Here is a 23027-nt window from a genome sequence, read left to right on the forward strand (position 1 = left end):
TCTCGCCCAAAAAGTGCTAGTGACGTCAGCACCTAGAACCAGCGTCAGCACTAGAATCATCTCACCGATCGCTGGATGATGCTGGTGATGTCAGCTGACAGTGAGGTGGTCATCCTGTAGAGGTGCCGCACATGGTTCTGTTTCTCCTGGAGCTGACTCAGCCACATCCGGGCCTGGCTTACGTCACTGAGCTCCTTCACTGGTTCTGTTTTCAGAAGGCCATCCAGCTAAAGAGACCAGGCCAAATGGATTAAAAGGTGGAAGCGTGTGGTGAAGCAGTATCTGTTTGTGGAATGTTTCATAGGGCCATCTCTGGGGAAAGACCAAGCACTTGTGAAGATAAGAAGAACTCTTATCAGGTCTAGGTTTAAAGGGAGGGGGAATCATTTAGAGACAATTGTTTCCACTCTTTTAAATGCTCTCATAATGAAGCTTTTATGGTTGTGTATTGAACTGCTTCAAAGTAGGCATTAAAAACTGCTACACCATTTAGGAACGACTTATCCAGCATTACGCACTATTTTCTCTCTCTATAATTATTACTGAAAACCTGTGGAACCATGGATTTAACTACTGATTTTACAGCTGTCTGGAGCATCTAAGTTGTCCTATTTTGGCCCTGATGCTAACAGAAGCCCTTGGGAGACAGATGGACATCACATTACCTCTTGGTAAAGCTGATGGAATTTGACAGCCATGCTGAGAAGTGTTTGGTGTTCTCGGATTCTCTCTCTCACGCGCTGGTGCACCTGGAGGAGATCACCAATCTTCTCATTCCTCTCCTTCACGGGAACTCCCTTCAGTGCCAACAACTCCGCCGTCTTCACCAGGAACTCCACTTCTGCGTTCAGTTGCTAAGATGATAAAGAAATAAGTCACTGTGGAGAAGGGTAATCAACACTGCTCTTGTGTCAGGCACTAAATGGAAAATAACCATATAATTGGGTTGCATTTAAGTCTCTTAACAAGACTATACAGCCCTCACTCACCACATTGTGGAAATAACAGCCATTAAAATCAGTACAGAATAGAGAACATGTATTATGTATGATGAACAAATGTGTGCGCATAAAGAGGAAGAATTATGCAAAGCTTCACTTACCAGAAACTGTGGCTTGGCTGAGGCGAAGTCGTCCTGAAGCTTGGACACAACCTCAAGATCACTTCCCAGGTCAGTGTGAAGATCACTTCCCAGGTCAACTTTGGCCGCTGGAGCAATTACACCCTCCAGGTATTTCAGTTCAAGTGTGACCTGTAAGGACACCGATTCGCCACGTTGTCTCGAGTCTGGACAGTCGGAGCGGTCACTGTGGTATGCGTCAGTCCAGCGATCTGTGTTCTTAGACCTCACCTTTTTGAGCTGATCCTTGAATGTTTTCCACTGTTTCTTCACAGACTTCATCTGACTGTAGCGGAGCTGCCAAGACGTCCACAGCTCTGAGATCTCAGCTTTCCTGCTGCTCAGACTCTCCATGGTCTTCTCCACCACACTCACGGCTACTCTAATATTCAAGCTCAGAGCCTCACTCACCTGGAACCAGCAGTACATCAACACACAGAAGCTATGAAATAACAATCACACAATCACACACACGCACATTACATTTATTATTATGCATGGTTTCTATTTTTATTTTTCTATTTTTATCATTACATTGTTTCACAGAGGAGCACCATGTCTGCACTGATCTCATGATGGAACACTTAGAGCATCACAGACCATGTTAGAGGAGTTGATGAAGTTGTTTCCCTGGTCCTGCATGGAGTGAAAATGCTGTAGGAACAACTGCCATCTTGCGTCCATAACGTCCTTCACGGCAGCATCTGGTTCCTCGTTGTCCTCGTGCGTGTCTGGTCTGTTCTTGTAACACTCCAGCACCGCTTTACCCTGCTCCTCCACCTGAGCACACCAACAACATGGTCTGGCTCTGCGAGGTAGTCCTCAGGGCTCACATTCATGACATACAAGAACCATTATCCCCTTTGATTGGCCATGGGAAAAATACACCACAGATTTGCATCACTGTAGCAAGAAACAAAAAATATTTATAGACTTGCAAATAAAAATATCTCTGCATGAAGCAGCACGTCAAACTTCACTGTACGTCTTCGTATCATGAAGTAAATTCATGAAAAACGCTCAGTAAAACAACATACAAACAAAAGCAGGTAAAGTGGTGAGAACACCATCAAACCCGCGCTCACACACCTCCTCAGCGGCCCGTAGGAAGGCAGCGTAAGGGCGGAGGCTCTCCACCTGCGCGAGGGTGCTGCGCTGCAGTGTGTGCAGCCGCTCCCTCAGCGTGGAGGCCCTGACGGAGAGCTCCACCACCTCCGGTGACCCCAGCCTCTGCATCTCCTCCATCACCCTCTCAAGGGCCTCGGACTCCTTCACCGCTCGCTGCAAGAGAACAGCATGTGTGAGCTCTCCTGCTTCACCAGACGGACATACGGGTGAACACCGCTGTGTGAGGGTCAAAAAGCGCCCGTTTTGACCAGTTGTGGAGTGGAGGTTGTGAATGATGTAGAATGTGAAGACGGCTGTGAAACAGCCATGGAAATCTACCAGTCATATTCATAACACACAGACAAGCATTATGTCAGGGCTGGTTATTGTTATGGGAGTGAGGGAAGTTCATTTCATCGCACAATTTATCTGTTGTGACTTCGATATGTAATAGATACAAGAGATCATCACATAAATAACGTGTAGACTTAATATGAGCATTTAATCTGAATCATTAGCAATATATGGTGATTTTCATCATTCTTTTAGTGAGCGAGGGTGTTTTGTGTGTGTGTGTGTGTGTGTGTGTGTGTGTATGTGTGTCTGTGTGTGTCAGTGTGTGTGTGTGTGTGTGTATAGGAGTTAGGTTCACCTGCATACATGTGGATACCTCCAGGTGTTTGTTCAGCACTTTCTCGGTCTCAGAGAGGCAGGAACCAGGGTCTGTGTTGTCAGACAGCACCCTGTTACTGTTTCTAATCCACACACAGATCTGCAGGAAAAGGACACAGTAAGAAAGCCACATTAATACAGGGTTTTGAAATGTAGGGCAAAGCTTCCATTACGTACTACATGACATGACATTGCAGCATGACAATCACCATCACCAACCGTGTCCAAAATGTACTGGCACACACATGTTCTAAAATCAACTACAATGAGCAAATGGTTTTGGCTCTCCCGCCGTGTACTGGGTTACAAACTCAAGAAAGCAAAAGAAAATTGGCATTTAAATTCAGAACATTAAAACAGAGAAGGCAGTCCATGCAAGAACTTGTGCTTAGTTGCACAATCTTAGACAAAGACCACTGCATTCAAACCACCACCATAAACAAGTTTGGACAAAGACCACTGCATTCAAACCACCACCATAAACCAGTTTGGACAAAGACCACTGCATTCAAACCACCACCATAAACCAGTTTGGACAAAGACCACTGCATTCAAACCACCACCATAAACAAGTTTGGACAAAGACCACTGCATTCAAGCCACCATCATAACCAGTTTGGACAATGGTGGCATTCAAACCACCACCTTTAAAGGAAGGACTATCAATACTGTGCAGAACTTGTTTGATTTTCTGAAAATGTCAGGTATACCAGTTACCATTTTCTACATTGTTAAACTAAAAAATATATATAATAAAATATATAGTTCTTATTTTTATTTGAGAAGATATGGTGAAGTTGACCAGGGCAGAAACTAATTAATGAGCCCAAGTCCACAAATGGTGATCAGAGTTACATTCTCTTTCTCTTATACTGATAATTATAACACTTTTAAGAAACCTAACTACAACTGTTCACAAACTCAACAGCAACTCCAACGACAAATGCGGCTGCAGCAAGGGGATTACACACAGAGAGTTGATATTAAAACACAAACACAAGTCACATGATCAAATTAACAAATGGCCGCCAACCCCAATCATCACAGTCAGACTGAATACAAACTGTGTTTTTGGCAGAGGTCTGCAGATATGAACCAAGCAGAGCCTCCTCCTCTTGTACCTTGTCCTCGAGCTCGTCGAAAGAGTTCAGCAGGTGGTGTCTCCTCTCGCTCAGCTCCCTGGAGGCCTGACACTGCTGTCTCAGCCCCTCAACCCGCTCCTCAATGTATCCCAGCATCCTCTGCACACCTCCCACCTGCCCACTGCCGAGCAGAGACACATGTCGATGGATAAGCGGATGAACAGAGGCTTCTGTAAATACAGATCTGGACTCGGCGACCCACGCCGGCTGGCGTTGTCTGGGTTGCTGGAGCGGAAGCCCTCGCCCTTCTGACCTTTGTGGCGTGAGCTTGGCGAGGATGAGCTGGCCTCTCTGCAGAGCGCCGCCGGCTGCATCTTCTACATGGCGACAGAGCTGTTCGTGCTTTTCTGCCAGATCCGCCAATGGCACCGTCTGTGTCTTTAAAGTCTTTATGCTGCTCTCGATGGTCGCCAGGGCTTCAAACGCCTGGAAAACCACAGAGTGTTGGAAATATAGGATACACACAGAACTTGAATAATGAACAAAGCAAAATGAGCTCAGTATTTTACAAAAAAGAGGAATGTAAAGAGAAAACCATATGGATCAAATTTTCAGAGTGACTCTTGCTCAAGCTTGACATCATCAGGAACAAGGGAAGTGAAATAATCCAAATCCTTCTGACAGCTTTCAGAGGCACTATGCATGAAACAATGTCTCCAGTAGAGGGCAGTATACCAACAAATAATGCTTTCAGTCTCTGGTTTGAGAGCATCGAAGTAATACAGCATGCTGAACCAAACCATCTCACATACTTTATTTGCACTGGAGAAGAAATCGTTGCTCTCGTGCAGCTGACCTTCCCGGGACACCATCAGACTCCAGAAATGCTCATGCGTGGCGCGCAGATTCCGACACTTCTCCGAGACGGCCTGGAGCTCGGCACCGGAGCCTGAGGCCAGCAGCTCTGACGCCTTCTGGAGCAGCCGCTCCACCAGGAGACTCCAGCTCTGCACGTCGCATTCAAAATCACTAAGGGTTACGCGATCAGTCGTCAACGTCACGTCTGAGCTCTGTGCAGGGTTCTTGGCCAACTGGTGGCAGGACTCCTCAAGCTTTGCAGTGCATCAGAAGAAGTGTAAAAAATAACACTACTAATAAAGGGATATAAATGTCAGTTTAAAATGGGTTTGGAATGTTGATTTGAAATCTATTTAATATGTAAGAGCATTTGCTTAAGCGCCCCAGAGTGTTTCATTTGTTCCAGACATGATTATCCCTCGTCTGTATTTAGTTACTGTAGTCATGAAACTGCCTATAAAAGTCCCTCTGCAGCACCGAGCCCTACCTTGGCTTTGAGTTTGGCCTCTTTATGCTCCCGTAGTAACTCCTGATTCTCAGAGAGAGTTGAGCCCAGCTGACTGTTCTCCAAGAGAATGTCAGCATTTTCCTGGACCCAGTGCATTACCTGCAGGAAAAGACGGAGCTGTGTGGTCGAGGGAAGGAGGAACGAAGACTCAGAGGAGCAGCTTGCTTCCTCCGAGCGATAATGCAGTTAGAGTCAAGGATGGGTTCATATATGCATCTCTTGCAGCTTGAGGCTACCAGACCTCACAACAGAGGATTGTGTACATGTATATGCACACTAGTGTATAGGTGTATATGTATATGACTATAAACGTGAACTAAATGTGTGGAGTCACTACATTAACTGGGATATCCTCCAACAAATATCACACCCTCACTGGCGACAGGTTCTGCTATTTAAAGCTGTATCATCTCAGCCCTCCAAATGGACAACAATCAGTGCCCAAAAGGACTACGTATAGGAACAGGAGCCACCAAACCATTCCCACCTCCTGTATGGTCATTTTCATCACTCTGCTTCAGTAAGTGTCTTTTGTAACAGTGCTCAAGAACCTAAAGTATAAAATACAGCCATTCGTTTATGTCACTCAGCATACTATCTGTGACATATGAAGGTATGGAGACATGGTGGGGAAACAGGAAATGGCCCCAAAACATCGACAGGGTGACCGATGGTTCAAAAGGGTGACTGCATTCATTCTCTTAATCTCCTGTTTCATCGCAAGAAATTCAGTCATGACTCAACCGAAAAATGTAAAAGTTACATTTTCGTAATGGACAAATGTCGTATTATATTCTCCATGGGATTGGTGAAAGGTTATTTCAAGTGTTTGCATATATTACATTAAATGTGGAAAAACCACTTTGGAAAGCGCATGACATTTCAAAATGTTGTGCCCTACTTACACGGATCCTAACTAATTGGTGATTCTTATAGCTGGGGCTAGGGTATTGCATTACCGTTAGTCAGCTGAAGAATAAAAAAATTGAAGTTTAATGGACCTCTAAACTGGTAACTAGTGGGTAAGAATAACTGGGTAAGCTCACTGCAAAGAATACTAATATAGCCCAAGCTAATTACAGGGTATGCTAATTACAGGGTATGTTAGTGAATATGTTAATTAGAAAACAGGCCCAAGTCTTTGGGCCTGAAGGAAAATCCTGTTTGACTGGACTGTGGTACCCCTCTAGTGCAGAGTCCCTAGATGGTCACCACACAGTTTGATGGTCCCAGAACAGTTTCTGTTCCGTTTCAGCTCATGATACACGTGAACCATACAATCAGTGTTTCTTATCCCTTGACTACCTGGAGCAGGTGTGTTTGGAGCAGAAAGAGAATAAAAATATGACTTGTCTAGTGGGATCTGGTTGAGAACATGCAGAGACTACAGAGCACCTGTACCTCAACATTCCCTCTTTTAGAATATTATGCTTGATTACTGGACTATTTAATTAAATCCTACAGTGAATTCTTCCTTTGAGTCACATCCATTTGTAGGCTCCTTGGAACAGGCCTGATGCTCACATTGTGTGAACAAACAGCCTCGAGCACTGTGCCTCCAGACTGCAGGATGAGACCGGAGACGAGAATCTGTGGCATCTTTCTGGAACACGGCCAGGAAGTTCTCAGCTTTCATTGCCACGTCCTTTCAGAAATGGGGTTTTGCACTTAGTGCCAATGATTAAACAGTGGAGCTAAAGGTCTACTACAGGTCTGAAACCCCCGCAGTGTAGTCTGAGAGATTCATCAAACTAAGGAATAGTCAGGTCAATAGTGGGGGACAGATGATTTAACTCAAATGTTAAAACAACCAAACAAATTAAAAAAATTATGTTCACTGATCAGCCAATGTATGATTCCCACCTATTCAGAGTAATACTGTTACTCTGCCAGGGCTGGTAAAAGGCAGAATACTCGTAATGCTGAGGCCCTGGAGTTTTTGAAATAGACACATTTGGTACGTCTACACTTTTGCCTGTCATTACAAAGTTGCCAAAGTGGATCTAATACTGGATCACCACAGTGACTCACCTCCTGTTCCTGTGCCTCCCACTGGCGGACTGCGTGAAACACGCCCATGTCACGGAGCTGCTGAGACATGTGCAGATCCACCCGCCTGCGTCTGTCCTGCAGGACCTCCATCAGGTCCTCCACCTTCCTACAGCTGCTGCGTGCGCTCCTCCCACCTCCTGCACACTGCAAAGACTCTTCATCCGCAAACACGCTCAGAAAATCCAGCAGCTCAGAACTCTTATTCAGCATCCGGATGGACATCTCCAGCAGCCCTGGATATATAAACAGCAAACCACACACAAACACACACACAAACACACACACACACACACACACACACACAAACACACAAACACACACACACACACAAACACACACACACACAAACACACACACACACACACACAAACACACAAAACACACACACACAAACACACACACACACACACACACACACAAACACACACACACAACAGTCATTGATTTATCATTTTATGACATTGGAGGAATTCAATATTTCACATTGACCCCATTGAGAAAGCATCACTCAGCCCTTTAGTGCCATGTAAGCTGCCATTATTGCTATGATAATTCATCTTTCTCACAGCTCAAATCTGTCAGCATGACAAGGACTAATAGACATTTCCATCTGGGAGGGGTGTCTCAGGGATACTGGATGGATGGACCGCATGTCTGAGATTTGGAGACAGGTGAAAGGATGCTCCGATGGGAAAGACATTACAGACATCTCAGAGCAACATGCACATAGCCCATCAGTGCCAAAAGGTCAGATAATATCAGGCCTCATTATCTACCCATCATCCTCCACTCCGTGACCTCTCTCTGTTCCTCTCCCCGCGGCCCCTGATCACTCCTCGCCCTTGTTCACTCAGTCTCTCTTCATCCTCTCTCTCTCTTTCTCTCTCTCTCTCTCTCTCTCTCTCTCTCCCATTCGTCCTCTTCCTCTTCTTTTTCTGGACTTTCTTTCTTACCATCTCTCCTGAGATTGTTCTGTCCAGCGTTTGATGTTGGGGGGGCGTGACCTATCCCTTACCTCTTCTTGTGCTGCTGTATTTCTGTCTGAGCTCAGAGTGATGGTCCCTCAGTGGCTGGTCTACGCTGTGCACCATCTCTGCTTCATCAAGCTTGATGGCAAACTGCATCACAAAGAGAGTGTATTATAATAATACATATATAATACATGTATAATACATATATAATACAGGTGAGAATGTGATCAAAGTTTGTGGCACAACGTCCTAAAGAAGTATTAATTTAATTCTTGATTTATTACTATAATATAAGAATTAAATTCATGTTTTATAATGCTTATTAAAGATTAAGTGTATACTGAGGGAATACCTTTAATTTGTCTTTCATACATTTTACTCTTACATTTTGCACATTTTATTAATATATTTTATCCATCATTTGATAGTACAAAATGCAAAAGTCAGCGTGAAACACATCTGATGAGATTTAGACTCATGATATCAATCACATGCCCTTCCAGCATTTAGACACAGTCCAACCAGAAAAGGGCCACTGCACATTCTGGTCTTGAGGGTAAAGACATTAGTCTCACCATCCGTTTCAAACCTAGCACGCAATATGTGGTGCAGTGAGGTCAAATAAAACAGCTGTCATGGGCATCACAAGGGCTCGTCCTTTGTGTCCGAGACCCAGAGGTTTGTGTCCTCTAGTATGAGAGAACTGAGCAGATAAGGTTGGAATTTTAAATTTCACTGTCGGTAACAAAGTTGTCCACGCTCTGAAACGATATCTAAAACGCAACTACTCTGAGGGTTATGTTTTTGTTCACAATACAGACGAAGCTTTTACAACAAACTAGATCCACCTTATTACACATAGGGTGACCAGATGTCCCGCTTTGTGCGGGACAGTCCCGCTATTTCATTACTTTTCACGTGTCCCGCAAATTGAGACATTGTCCCGCATTGTTATAGCCTGCCAGACTCCGGTTTTGAAATGCGTGTTTTTTTTTTTGTTTTTTTTTTTATCAATGTCTGTGTGTGTGGGAAAAGCAGTGATGGCTGTCATCAGGGGCGGGGCGGGCTGAATGCAGGCGTAGGACACGCCCACCAACACAAACCAGTGCAAATCAGGGTTGGGTTTCCCGAAATGTTCGTAGCGTTAAGTACTTCGTAACCTCGTATGAAACGTACGAGGTTAAGAAGTACTTAGCGCTACGAACGTTTCGGGAACATTTCGGGGTGGGTTTCCCGAAATGTTCGTAGTGCTAAGTACTTCGTAACCTCGTATGAAACGTACGAGGTTAAGAAGTACTTAGCGCTACGAACGTTTCGGGAAACCCACCCCAGGTCAGAACAGCACCTACATGCAGCTATGGAGGACAGGGAGGAAAACACGACTCGATCTAAAAAACGAAAATGTAGCTATAACAGAGACTGGGAAACTATTTACCCCTGGGTGAAACCAGTGCAAGGTGACTCTTGTAAAGTTTTTTGTGACGTTTGTTTGATTCATTTTTCCGTTTCACACGGAGGTGAATATGATGTGAAAAGACACAGACAATGCGAGACTCACAAAAAACGTGTAGCTCAAAAGGAGACTTCCCAGTCTATGCATACGTTCCTGCTAAAACCCAAACTAGATTCAAGGGTAGATAAAGTAACAGCAGCTGAACTAGCGTTTACCACACTGTGAAACACTCCCTATCATACAGGTCAGAATTTATTTTTTTAATTTTTATTAAGTTTCATTTATTTATATATATAAACACATTATTATTTGCAATTTTATGTGCTAAAGGGGCAGAATAGAGATGTTTAATTTATTATTTAAAAAAATAAATTACACACTATTTTATCTCGATGCATTGGTGTCCCACATTGTCCCACACAAACATAGTTTGTCCCACATCTTTGTCCCACATCTGGTAAATTGGAATCTGGTCACCCTAATTACACACGTTACTTAAATACTGGTTATCGCTGTTCTTTCACTTTCTGATAAGTGCATGTTGAAATGATTATTAAATAAACCCAGAGTGAAATATTACACTAGAGCAGGGGTACTCAAATAGAAATGATGGCGGGCCACATTTTATTTTTTCAATCGCTGAAGGGGCCGGTTACGGGGGGGGGGGAACGCATTTGGGCGTCTGCTATCAATCAATCAATCAATCAATCAAAGTTTATTTGTATAGCGCTTTTCACAACACATGTTGTCACAAAGCGCTTTACAGGATTTAAAAGGTTAACAATACTATGGGTCCAGAACCCTATGTGTTTGTTGTTGCCATAAAGGCAGCGTCTTGAGATCGCGGTGCGCGATTTCAAAATAAGAGCGGATAGCGCGATTGAAAAAAAAGATTCCTAAAAAAAAAAAACACTTTTCAAAACAATTTGAGGGCCAGAAATAGATAGCTATTTGAGTATGGGGGCACTAGAGAAATGAATATTACATAAACCCAGAGTGAAACCTTACACTAGTAAAATGAATATTACAAAAAAACCCCGAGTGAAACACACTAGTGAAATGTCCCTTGTGAACACACATTTTTGAGTTTGCGGAACAGTTTTATGTACACACATGTCCCACATGGTAGTATACACACGTGAGTATACACTTCTCCTGTATGGTCTCACACATGAGTATACACACGTGAGTAGGCTATACACTTCTCCTGTATGGTCCCACACATTAGTATACACAGGTGAGTATACACTTCTCCTGTATGGTCCCACATGTGAGTATACACATGTGAGTATACACTTCTCCTATATGGTCTCACACATGAGTATACACATGTGAGTATACACTTCTCCTGTATGGTCTCACACGTGAGTATACACACGTGAGTATACACTTCTCCTATATGGTCTCCACATGAGTATGCACTTCTCCTGTATGGTCCCACACATGAGTATACACACGTGAGAATACACTTCACCTGTATGGTCTCACACGTGAGGATACACACATGAGTATACACTTCTCCTGTATGGTCCCACATGTGAGTATACACACGTGAGTATACACTTCTCCTATATGGTCTCACACGTGGAGTATACACACGTGAGTATACACTTCTCCTATATGGTCTCACACATGAGTATGCACTTCTCCTGTATGGTCCCACACATGAGTATACACTTCTCCTGTATAGTCTCACACATGAGTATACACACGTGAGAATACACTTCTCCTGTATGGTCCCACATGTGAGTATACACTTCTCCTGTATGGTCTTACACATGAGTATGCACATCTCCTGTATGGTCTTACACATGAGTATGCACATCTCCTGTATGGTCTCACACGTGAGTATGCACTTCTCCTGTATGGTCTCACACGTGAGTATACACTTCTCCTGTACCGAGCATGTTGTCAGTACTGCTCACTTACTGAGGAAAAGATATCATGAACTAGCATGAATTAGCATGAACTACACTGCCCCTGTGCCAACATGGGTTACTGCAAAACAAGCCTTGAAATTTTGAAACTGAAGCTGGGTGTCAGTTGCAGGCCATTAGATAACTAAGTGGGAGAAGCACTGGGAGAAATGGGAGAAGCACTGGGAGAAATGGGAGAAGCACATGGAAATGTGGGAGACGGCTCATCATTGTGTGAACATCAGTCATCAGTGTCGTAATCAGCTATCCCAAAGCAAAGCCCATCTTAACCCATGTTCCAGAATTAGAGCAAAATGACCACAGTCTCACTCAATTGTCCAGACCCTCACTCGTCTGTCCAGAGACACACCCCCTCACTCATTTGTCCAGAGACACACCCCCTCACTTCTCTGTCCAGAGACACACCCCTTGCCCACACTGCTGTCTACGTTTTCAGTCCAAAGAGCAACACCTACCAGACTTATTTCAATAATTTGTCAGCGTTGGGTGAACATCTGATATCAAAGCTCTGGATCACCAACACAGATTCCTCAGATCTCCTTCAAAAACACATTACAGGATGCAGCTGCTGTTATAATAAAAGTGGCTACGCAGCAGACACATCAGTGCCTGGTCTGTTATCACACCATGTTTCCACACATGGAAGCTGAAAAAACAAAAAGCAGGCAGTGTAGTTCCAAATGTGCCATTAGAGAATAGTTACGAAGATCCAGGGAGAAGCAGAGGCTGCTACAGAGCTGCAGCACACGTGCTCGCCCTCCACCTCACGCACACACACGAACGCACGTGTGCACTTCTTCGCTCTCACACATTCTTTCTCCAATTTCTTCTCTTTCGCGTGTGCTCTGTCTTGAGCTGTTTCTCATGTGCTCTTTCTCTCATGTTCTGTCTCACGTGCTCTTTCTCTTTCTCTCATGTTCTGTCTCACGTGCTCTTTCTCTCATGTTCTGTCTCACATGCTCTTTCTCTTTCTCTCATGTTCTGTCTCACGTGCTCTTTCTCTCATGTTCTGTCTCACGTGCTCTTTCTCTTTCTCTCATGTTCTGTCTCACGTGCTCTTTCTCTTTATCTCATGTGCTTTTGTTTTCTCATGTATGTGTGTGCTCTCTCTCATTATAAAAGATGCCTAAACTCTTCCTCACTTTTCCTCCCACTGAGCCTCTCTCTCTGAGGAAGGCATCTAGTTTGACTTCATTCCTTTCATTCACAATTACAGTTTTGGCACATGCTCTTGTGCAGAGTCACTTACTAAAGTGCTCTGCAGTCTCCTTGACAATAATCTGTATGCTAGAACCTTATACTAGGCCAGGATGTAAAGACACCATTAAGCTGGAAGCTTATCAGAGAAACAGACAGTAGAAGAATACATAAATACAACAGAAATAGATGTTTAAATAGGTGTAAATATTTAAGGATGGGGTGCTTAGGTGTTGTACAAGGGAATCTTCCTTTCTCCCTGTCTTCTCTCTCTCTCTCTCTCTCTCTCTCTCTCTCTCTCTCTCTTTCTCTGTCATACTTTAGAGGAAATCCTCTTTCATCTTGTCTTTTTAAAGCTGTGCCAAATCCCTCTTTCCCCCTTCTGTCTTCCTTCTACACCACTTTTATATACAGGACACTGCACTTCTCTCTCTCTCTCTCTCTCTCTCTCTCTCTCTCTCTCTCTCTCTCTCTCTCTCTCTCTCTCTCTCCTCCCTCCCTCCTCCCAACCTCTCCTTCTCCTCCTCTTCCTCACCTCCAGGGCCTGGTCGTAGAACTGGCAGGCGAGCAGCAGGAGTCTCCTTCTCTTCTCCAGGTCCTTCACTAAGGTCTTCCAGGCCTCGCTGAGAGAGTAGGCCATGGCGTCAAAAACCACCTTCTCATCCTCCTTCTCCTCAGCGGTCTTATCTGCCTCCTCCAGCAGAGTCCACACGCCCCCTTCATTTCTCTAGCAGAGGCAGATTTGGGATATTTTGATAAGTAAATCACATTAGCGTCAGCTGTGTTTGATGGCACTCAGTTACTTATGTAATGGTCCCAAAACATCAAAACAGCAAACATTCACCATTTTGGCTTCTGGCAAATGTTTTTTCGAGGTTGATGGAGAAATTAATGCACAATAGAGCTTCTCCATCTTCTGGTGAACAGATGATTCAGACACAACCAATCCTGAACACACAAGTGACTGAGCCCACGTGCTGGCGTCACGGCAGCGTTTGACTGTAATTAAAGGCTTAGTGTGCAGGCCTGACTCCATTCCTCCGGGAGCTGGTCCTTCTCGCTCAAGAGCTCTCTTCATATGCTGGATGTGGGATGAGGGAACGCCCCTGAATGTCACAATTGTGTGTTTGAATCAATAGCAGCTTTGTCTCCAGACTCCAAATAAGCGCAGCCGCTCTCTCTGACAGTGGAGAGCAAGCCAGTGGATGATGGCCCATGCAAATATACGCGCTGACATTAAGGCCTAAACTCAACACAAAGAGCACTCAAATGGGTAATTACATGGAAAATGATGGGTTTTGCAGCAATATTTACAGCATACTATAAAAAACTATAATTTCATAGAAAATTGCTTGTTGCATGTACGTCAAATGAAAGTCTATTAATTTCATAGCTCATCTCGTTTTAATCGGTATGTATTCAAAACGCTAGCGTGCATTCAGCATCCAACATTTTTATACAAGGGTAAGCTGAATGTGTAGAAGAACATGACCGAAGTGATGCAATAGCTGTTCACGAGGACACAATGGTGCAGAATCAGCTGCTCGCGAGCGCATGGAAACCTGACAGCTGTTTCCGTGATGCAGCTGGAGGGACCGAGTGTGGAGCGCTCATCTTTAACGAGGCCCCGGAGGCGGAGCTCACACTCCCCGGGCCTGAACGGGGCTCCACCGGTAACATGTGGGGCACTGCGAGTCTACACAGCTTAGAACAGAGGCGCTAGTGATCTGAGCACAACCAACAGGACAGATAATTAACGGACACCCTGTTTCGGTGGAGACGAGCTACTGCACCTTAAGTTTGGCCAGGAGTTGTTCGTGTCCTTCGAGAAGCTTCTTAGATTCGTGCTGGTTGGATCCGATGTCGAGCAGGTCCGGAAGAGCTTCCGTCAGCCGCACCTGGACGAGCTCTCCGCACTTCAACAAAAACACACACACACACACACACACACAGATGACACATCAAGGCCGTGTTTACGCGGAGGTGGACGGGGAGGAACCGCGCCTGCACTCCCCGCGCCCACGTCCTCTCCACGGACATTAAAGACTGAAGTCAGGTTCCCGGGAGCGCTCCCCTGCTCCGGGCTGAGGTGTGACAACACGCAAGCGAGCCCCCAACGTGACCCGAGCGCCTGAAACATCGCGCTCCTCCTGCTCCGGGCGAGAAGGTGAAAGCCATTTTGGGCACATTGGTGGAAACGCAAGGAGATCCACCAGCTGCTGCAGTTTGTCTGAACCGCGATACAAAACGCGGGAAGCTGCTCCCGACACGAGGGCTGATGGCTGTTTAATTGTCGGCCCTGTATATTTTAAGTGCGTTGGCAGGGATCATTATGCAGGCATGTGTGCTGATTGCCTCTAGTGTGTATTGGGCACATGCCGCAGGGGTAAAGGGTTGTCGGGAGAGAAGATGTCTCCTCGTTGCTACTTTCTTCATCAACAAAACACCTGGCAGCCATAACACAAGCTAAAAGTACAAAAGATTTCCATCAGATTGTGAGAAACGTTTATCAATAATTCAGAGCTTAGATACGGTAAGGTGTTTGTCATGGTGTGCTGCCGGAATATTTCACAGCTGTTGTTATCCTCTCTGTGGGAGCTGTGCTGATAAACACGAACATTAAGGAGGCATGTCAGGCCTCGGGAGATGTTCACATTACGTAGCTGGATCTGCTCCTATTGGCACCTGAAATGGAAGATAGATTGATTTGTTTTAACCCGATTCCCCAGCACCTGGCAGCGAAGTCTTTTGACATCACTGACGAAACAGGGAAGTTTGACTTTGAGGAGCACGCGGGACAAATCCATGTTGAATACCACTTACAGGAGCCTGAAAATCATCTACGTAGGATTATGTAATTTATGTAATCCACTGAACATAAAATATTGACAGATCAGAGAAGGACTTGGTAATTGTAAAAGAGTAGGCCACAATAAAATAATACTGTTCAGTGTGCCGTTAAGAATATGCACTACAGTCAGTGTTTAGGTACACAGATACAAAAGCTTGTAAAACTTACAACCAACCTCCACAGGTCCACCCCCCCCCCCCCCCCCCCCCCCCCCCCCCCCGCGCACTAAACAGCTGAAACTCGGGTACCTTCAACACAGCTACAACAATACGCGTCTCTGCTTCCTGCACAGCCACTGTGCTGAGCGTCGTGGTGGATGTCTGGCCCCCCGGGTCACCTTCTCTGGACATTGTCCTCAGAGTCCCACACGTCCAACAATCAGGATGGTCAAGCAGTTGCCAGAGCTGGTTAATCTGATCTCCTGGCACAATCCAGAACTTTTTATCCACTTTAAAAAATCTGCAGTACTCCACGGATGTCCCAGCAGGCGTTCAAACCCAAACAAAGAGTGCTCTCTCGCAGGGGGGGGTGAGTAGGTGGAGAAGGGGCTTATTAAAGCAGCAGAGTCCACATCAGAGGCCGTGACTCCTCCCTGTTCCGCAGGTCCGGTTCCAGATCCTCAGTGACGGTTCTACTCCGGCCCGGTGCTCAAACACCCTGCACTGGGGAAGCTTCTGTGAGTGGGAAGTCTGATGCTAGCCAAGCAGAGCAAGCTAGTGGGGCAGAGCGCATGGGGGTAAAAATAGACATATCCACTGGCCTTATCACACCGCATGGAAAGCCATTCGACACACCCCTTGACTGGTGGCTTTGGTCTGTGTGAAGTCCCTCCCCCGTCTCCCTGCCTACCTCCTCCACTGGATGTCCTCTGGCGTTTGTTTTTTACTTCTCACAGCTAGAGCGGAGCAGACTGAAAGCTAGACTGTCCTATTTGGAGAACATCCGTATTAGACAGGGCCTGTGAGCCATAGTGGTCTTAAAAGGGCCTTTTAAGCAAGAAGGTTACCATCCCAGCAACGTAGGCTATGTTATCACCCATATAAGGTCTTCCTAGAGTCTCCTTGACTGCTTTGCTGATGTTTTAGTGGATGTCCACAGAGTGCCACCACCAGACACTTCACCGACTGGTCCTCGATTTATCTAGCCAACAGATGATTGAGAATGCTGTAGAAATCACCTTACCTGTATAAGCAGGTGATTTCCCCCTCTGCCTACCTTCTACCTGCCTAACAGATCACCCCTGAGCAGGACGTGTTGTCCCATTAAACTGCAGCTGATTCCCTGACTACAGCACAATGAGAGGAAAAGTCCCAGAGAGAAAGGCAGATACGCACTGAAGGGAAACACCGCCAAACCCTCCGTTTCCTCTGCTGCCTCCAAACCCCCAACCTCCACCACCACCACCACCCACAGCCACTTTGATGATCTCATTAGTAGAAAGGGGGGGGGGGGGGGGGGTATGCTGGTATGCTTTTCTGCTAAATCACACGTTCTTTGATCTCCAGAAAGCAACTGTAGAGAAATCAGAGCGCTTGGGGAAGAAAAACCAGCAAGTGTAAGATAAACACATTTATCCTTAATATTATTGACTCCCTCACTGAGGCCAGTGGAGGTTCCCATTTCAGGAGTTCTGGGGTCTCTGGAGATTTTGACTCAATGCCCAGAGGAGTTGATGGGTTTGAATTGATAAAATAAAAGAGAGAGAGAGAGAGATGTGCCATAGTTTTCTTTATAATATGAGTGCAGGAAAGTATGTTGGGTTGTTTTTAAAGCCATTTAAGTCGTTTGAAAAATAATTTTCCTCTTTTTAGTGCTAATGTAGGGTCCATGTAAACCATTTTTTATGAAGACAAACAGTAAATTACAATCTAGCTGACACTTTAAAAGTTGGCCAAGCTAGTTGTGTATAAGTAAATTAATGAATGCATTATTGTTATTCATCATTTAATTATGATGATTTCTTTGTTATATATACTATAACTGTACCATTAATATTCCTCAGAGCCTCCACCTCCCTGTGACTGACTACAAAAACACCGACTCAACATCTAAAACAATCCTTCCAGCTGATGAATTTATTCTCTCTTCAGGACTCCAAACCCCAGCACTCACAGGGCTCCACCTGTCCTAAATCTCTGCTGGTCTGAGCAGCCACAGTCCGCTCTGAAGTCAGCAGAGAACCTGACCCCAACCGTGTTTCTCACGTCACTTTACCATCCCCACCCGCAGCCGCACATCCACCCAGCGCACGCTAGGCAGCAGCTGTGAGGGTGAGGGAGACAGCTGAGAGAGTAGCCGGGTTCCAGGCCGCGGAGGGGAGGGACAACAGGGGCCACTGAGGGGGCTGGCACATTCCAAAGGCCCCACATAGACTGGCCATCTGTCAGGCGTCACTGATAAATCAGGTGAGCTCAGGATTGGCCCGAGTTATTCATAGAAACCCACACTAACATGCATTTTGGGGTATTTATCCAACACTGACATGATTCCCACCACTCTCACCATGACTAAGCTTTGTGGGTGTTCACAAATGTCCCAGTTAAAAATACGGCGGAATTCTCCACCCTTATCAAGTTTCATTAGAACCTCATTTAGCTTAAACGGCAACTACGCAGCTGAATTACTACTGCACGACAAGCATTTTTTCAAAGACGGCCAAACGGCAGTGATTCATTTAGGCCTGTTTCTCTCAAGCAAGCAGCAAGTCTGGTTCCCCAACACTTCAAGAGTGGCATTCACACCATTATCAGAGACCAGCTATTTTCGTCCTGTTATCCAGTGAGCTTACAATAGATGTCCGAGTGCACGATACCCAATAACTATGGTTCCGGGGTAAACGACCAGTGCTTTATATATAAACTAAAACGGCACACATCTCACGCTGAGCCGTCGTCTCCATTCAAAATTCTAATGACTCATGAAAAATGTGATCTTGAGACACTGCCCCACAATGCACCTCTGCTGTGTGTATTTGCATTGTGTGAGGTCTTCAGATTGTTCATGTTCTGCAGAGAGACATGTCGGTCAGTACAGTGGGCCAAACATCCAGGCCGAGGTGATCAGCACCACCATCACATCTGTTGACATCAAACAAAACGCAGAGGAGCTCCAAACGGAGCGCTAACTGCTGTGAAGTGCACGTTCTCAAGTACATTTGTTCACCTTGTACTCGTGTATTATGCAGGTCAGCTTTGGAAGGTGTTTGGAAAAAGAATTATGGTTGGAATCTGAGACTGCAGACCTGACTGAATAAGTCTATCATTTTACACTAGTTATTTCATGATCAGAACAAACAAACTTGTGTTGAGTTTACTAAGCTTAGATGGCCATTAATGACAAAGGCCAGTCAGAGCTAAAGCTGTTAGTATTAAGGACACTTCAAGTTGTTTGGATTTAATTTAACCGTATTTCCTGTAAACCAGATTACATAACTGCAAAAAAAAAAAAAAAAAAAAGGAACCACCAAAAAGAATACAATATTATATGGTAAAACAGAAAAAAATCAACCAATCAATCCAGATTTTAGACGTGCTTCTATATGTAAGCACAATATCTATAAGACAATAATGAGAAGAAAGAGAGTTTCACATTTCATTTATTGAAATGATGCTCTGAACTTATTCTACACGAGGCCTTCTGACAAAGGCCTGGTTTTAATATTGGACCTTTTCATGCTGAAAGACAAAATGAAATACAATACAATCGCCAGCATGTCCACTAAGCTCGCAATTGTCTCCCATGTCTTTGTAACACACACACACACACCACTCTCTCGCACTACACCACTCTCTCGGACACACACCCACCCGACCACTTTCTCACACATACACACACATACACACCACTCTATCGCACATACACACTGTTCTAGCAAAAGCTGTAATAGTACCTTTGGCAGTTTATGCCTGAATCAGTTGACTTTTTAGTGGATATTCATATTGGTTCATAAAGAAAAAACAATGAAAAATCAAACGTTTTGGTAATGCTTTATGAAAAGCAAATACATTTCTCACTGTCAATCAATCAGGAGGTTTACCATAGACCCAAGTCTACAGAACCACATACAGAGGATGGAGTGGAACAATGGTGCCTTCTTAGCATTCTACAGGCTTAGTAGCACCATGAAAAGCTCAGATCACCTGTCCAGGACACACAGGGGGGACGTCTAAAGCTTCATTGGAGGAGGTTTTAGTCTTTTCTTTTCTTGTTCCAATGTGTGAGCTTAAGCAATGGAACTAGAGCCTTCTACTGGTAAGTGAAGATGGCAGACTATTAAGGCAACAGGAGCGGACAGGTCACTCCTGGAAAAGGGCATGATAGAGGAGCGGTGCTGGGGAGTGAACCTTGAACTTTGACCCTTGAGTGAGGGAGTCTGCAGGGGTGACCCCACATCTCTCACAGAAACGGGGTTACTGGAGTATCCATTAACTCTCCTCGGGGCCTTCCTCCAGAGCGGCCTCTTCCTGTAGATGCTCCGCCTCTTCCTGTTGCAGCCTCCTGTCCTCTATGAGCTTCAGCTTGTCGCGGATGCTCTCTGCCGAGGACGCCATGTCCCCGGGGCTGCCGAAAAACTGCTCGCTCCTGCAACAGGGCATTTTGGGTAAGCAAAGGAGGGCACAAAGAAGAGGGAGTTGCCTTCAGTGATTCTGATTCTCGCAACACCACAGAAAACTGTTCTCTGCCTCTCAATGATGAAGTATAATACATTCAGAATAATAAAGACATGATTTTTGCATTGGTATCTCTCCTTTTAGTTAGAAATATCAGGAAAAAGCAGACAAGTCCACTTAACCAGAACAGCAGAGTCTGAGCAGACACGTGTGACACTGTGGATCTGAACTCTTACCCATCAGGAAATATGACAGGAACTGTAAGCCTGTCCAGCAGACCCTTCCCTGCAGTCTCCACCTCCTCAAACACCTCGGAGTCCAACAATTCGGGCTGCTCTGAGCCCTCTCTGAGAACCTGGGGCAAGAGGGACATGGGACAGGGAGGAAGAGGAAGAGCATGCTTATTGTCTGAGGGACATGGGACAGGGAGGAAGAGGAAGAGCATGCTTATTGTCTGAGGGACATGGGACAGGGAGGAAGAGGAAGAGCATGCTTATTGTCTGAGGGACATGGGACAGGGAGGAAGAGGAAGAGCATGCTTATTGTCTGAGGGACATGGGACAGGGAGGAAGAGGAAGAGCATGCTTATTGTCTGAGGGACATGGGACAGGGAGGAAGAGGAAGAGCATGCTTATTGTCTGAGGGACATGGGACAGGGAGGAAGAGGAAGAGCATGCTTATTGTCTGAGGGACATGGGACAGGGAGGAAGAGGAAGAGCATGGTTATTGTCTGAGGGACATGGGACAGGGAGGAAGAGGAAGAGCATGCTTATTGTCTGAGGGACATGGGACAGGGAGGAAGAGGAAGAGCATGGTTATTGTCTGAGGGACATGGGACAGGGAGGAAGAGGAAGAGCATGCTTATTGTCTGAGGCATCACAGAGCCTCTGAGACCAGTGCCAGGGACATGCAGTCTCTGTCCTAAAGCCAGAGAGCACTCAGAGATCAGAGAGCAGCATCAGTCATTCGCACAGAAATCTCACACACACACACACACACACACACACACACACACACACACACACACACACACACACACACACACACACCACCTCCTTGCCTCCTCCATCACACCTTGGGGTTTCATCTAAATAAGTACATGCTTGAGGGTGAACACCAGGCACTCAGAAACCGAGATAAACAGAGCAAGACCCGCACACCTTCAAACACCAGCACTCAACACCACAATAGTGGTGTTTGTGGGGAACATTAGTTGACCTGAATTCGCATCCTTGTTTTTCCAAAGAAGCCAGAGATTGTAAAGTGACAATACAAACAAAATAAACACGGGTGAACTGGAGAAGAGGGACAGGAGACAGGAGTGCATCTGTGGAGTTGCACCATTCATGTCTTTACTCAGCAGTAATCACACGTGCACACGCTGACGTGCGGCTCTCACCCTCTGTGCGGCCGCGTGGAATGCGTTGGCCATCTCCAGACGCTGCTGCCTCTCGTCGGCGGTGACGGTGAACTGCTTCCACACGCGGTTGAGACGAGGCAGCGTGTCCCCAGAGGAGCGCGTGGTGCAGCGGAGAGACTGACACAGCACCACCGTCGCCTGCAGCAGCTGCCTGCCGTAGTCATACGTGCTCTGAGACAGACACAGCAGGGGGTTAACTACAGATAGGACGGGGGTAACTACAGACAGGACGGGGGTAACTACAGACAGGACGGGGGTAACTACAGACTCTTGCTCAGTGAAGGCAGAGAGCTAGTGGATGTCATGCCATTTGGTCCGAGTTATACGCCTTTGCCCAACAGCCATTTACAAAGAAATATTTCACACAAGCAAGGCACTTGACAAACATTATTTAGGCATGACCTTATAGATATAATTCTATCTGGCACTAATTAGCGTTAAATTACATAAAGCAGTATTTCTGATTAAGGGATGGCTTTATAATGAAGAATCTGTAATGGTAGTGCCATTAGATACAAAACATTTGTCACATATGAAAATAGCAGCTAATAATAACTCTAGCCATCTGGCTGATAGGGACTACTGCTCCAAACAATCTCTTAATTGGACCCCAGCTAAGAGCCATTTTCAAAGACTATACTTGATCATAGTTGTAGTCTGTGACGGCTGCACCATTTATTTACAGAGGCTGGAAAATATCTAATATGGGTCCACTTGTTGTTACCTGTGCCACATCCACAAACTTCCTGTGTTTCTCCAGAAGGACTTTGGTTTCCTGTGCGTCGTCGCCAAGCCTGACGTGGGTCTTCAGCAGTGCGTCCAGCAGTTCACTGAGCCACTCAACGGCCTGTTGGAGATGAATCCGTTACGCACCAGCTACACTTCACTCACCATTTATGGCCATTCAGACTTTATCTGATGACCTTCAGCATGATTTAGTTGATAATGAACTAGAGGCATAAAATAGATTTACTAAGGCAGTCAGAGTTAGTGAGGCCCACCCACCTGTGAGGCGTCCTCCTCACACTTGAAGAGCTGCACCATCTGTAGCATCTTCAGCCGTCGAACATCCACCATGTCCTCGCACCTTAAAAAACAAGCACCATGTCCTTACAGCTGGAAAACAAACACCACATCCTCTAATCTTAAAAACAAACACCACACCCTCGAATCATTAAAAACAAACACC

General features: G+C 45.5%; 2 protein-coding genes across 9 annotated transcripts in view; both read right to left on the reverse strand.

Annotated features, from left to right (window-relative positions):
• The window catches only part of ccdc141 (coiled-coil domain containing 141), a 30273-nt gene extending 13744 nt beyond the window's left edge, over positions 1 to 16529 (reverse strand). For all 3 annotated transcript variants that reach the window (XM_077002315.1, XM_077002314.1, XM_077002316.1), the window contains exons 1-16: positions 16057 to 16529; positions 14751 to 14873; positions 13493 to 13684; positions 8415 to 8517; positions 7379 to 7632; positions 5327 to 5446; positions 4794 to 4988; positions 4295 to 4467; positions 4021 to 4162; positions 2880 to 2999; positions 2210 to 2401; positions 1721 to 1900; positions 1352 to 1531; positions 1103 to 1252; positions 666 to 854; positions 66 to 227 (exon numbers count right to left, since the gene is read on the reverse strand). In XM_077002315.1, the coding sequence (XP_076858430.1) occupies positions 66 to 227; positions 666 to 854; positions 1103 to 1252; positions 1352 to 1531; positions 1721 to 1900; positions 2210 to 2401; positions 2880 to 2999; positions 4021 to 4162; positions 4295 to 4467; positions 4794 to 4988; positions 5327 to 5446; positions 7379 to 7632; positions 8415 to 8517; positions 13493 to 13684; positions 14751 to 14873; positions 16057 to 16158 (2577 nt within the window). In that variant the 5' untranslated portion in view covers positions 16159 to 16529. The remainder of the gene's footprint in view (positions 1 to 65; positions 228 to 665; positions 855 to 1102; positions 1253 to 1351; positions 1532 to 1720; positions 1901 to 2209; positions 2402 to 2879; positions 3000 to 4020; positions 4163 to 4294; positions 4468 to 4793; positions 4989 to 5326; positions 5447 to 7378; positions 7633 to 8414; positions 8518 to 13492; positions 13685 to 14750; positions 14874 to 16056) is intronic.
• A 2858-nt stretch (positions 16530 to 19387) lies between these two features.
• Positions 19388 to 23027, reverse strand: part of sestd1 (SEC14 and spectrin domains 1) — a 34623-nt gene continuing 30983 nt past the window's right edge. For all 6 annotated transcript variants that reach the window (XM_077002323.1, XM_077002322.1, XM_077002320.1 and 3 more), the window contains 5 exons: positions 22844 to 22925; positions 22563 to 22685; positions 21818 to 22009; positions 20655 to 20773; positions 19388 to 20389 (listed from right to left, as the gene is read on the reverse strand). In XM_077002323.1, the coding sequence (XP_076858438.1) occupies positions 20233 to 20389; positions 20655 to 20773; positions 21818 to 22009; positions 22563 to 22685; positions 22844 to 22925 (673 nt within the window). In that variant the 3' untranslated portion in view covers positions 19388 to 20232. The remainder of the gene's footprint in view (positions 20390 to 20654; positions 20774 to 21817; positions 22010 to 22562; positions 22686 to 22843; positions 22926 to 23027) is intronic.

The sequence above is a fragment of the Brachyhypopomus gauderio genome, chromosome 4, assembly GCF_052324685.1.
Source record: "Brachyhypopomus gauderio isolate BG-103 chromosome 4, BGAUD_0.2, whole genome shotgun sequence".
NCBI lineage: Eukaryota > Metazoa > Chordata > Actinopteri > Gymnotiformes > Hypopomidae > Brachyhypopomus > Brachyhypopomus gauderio.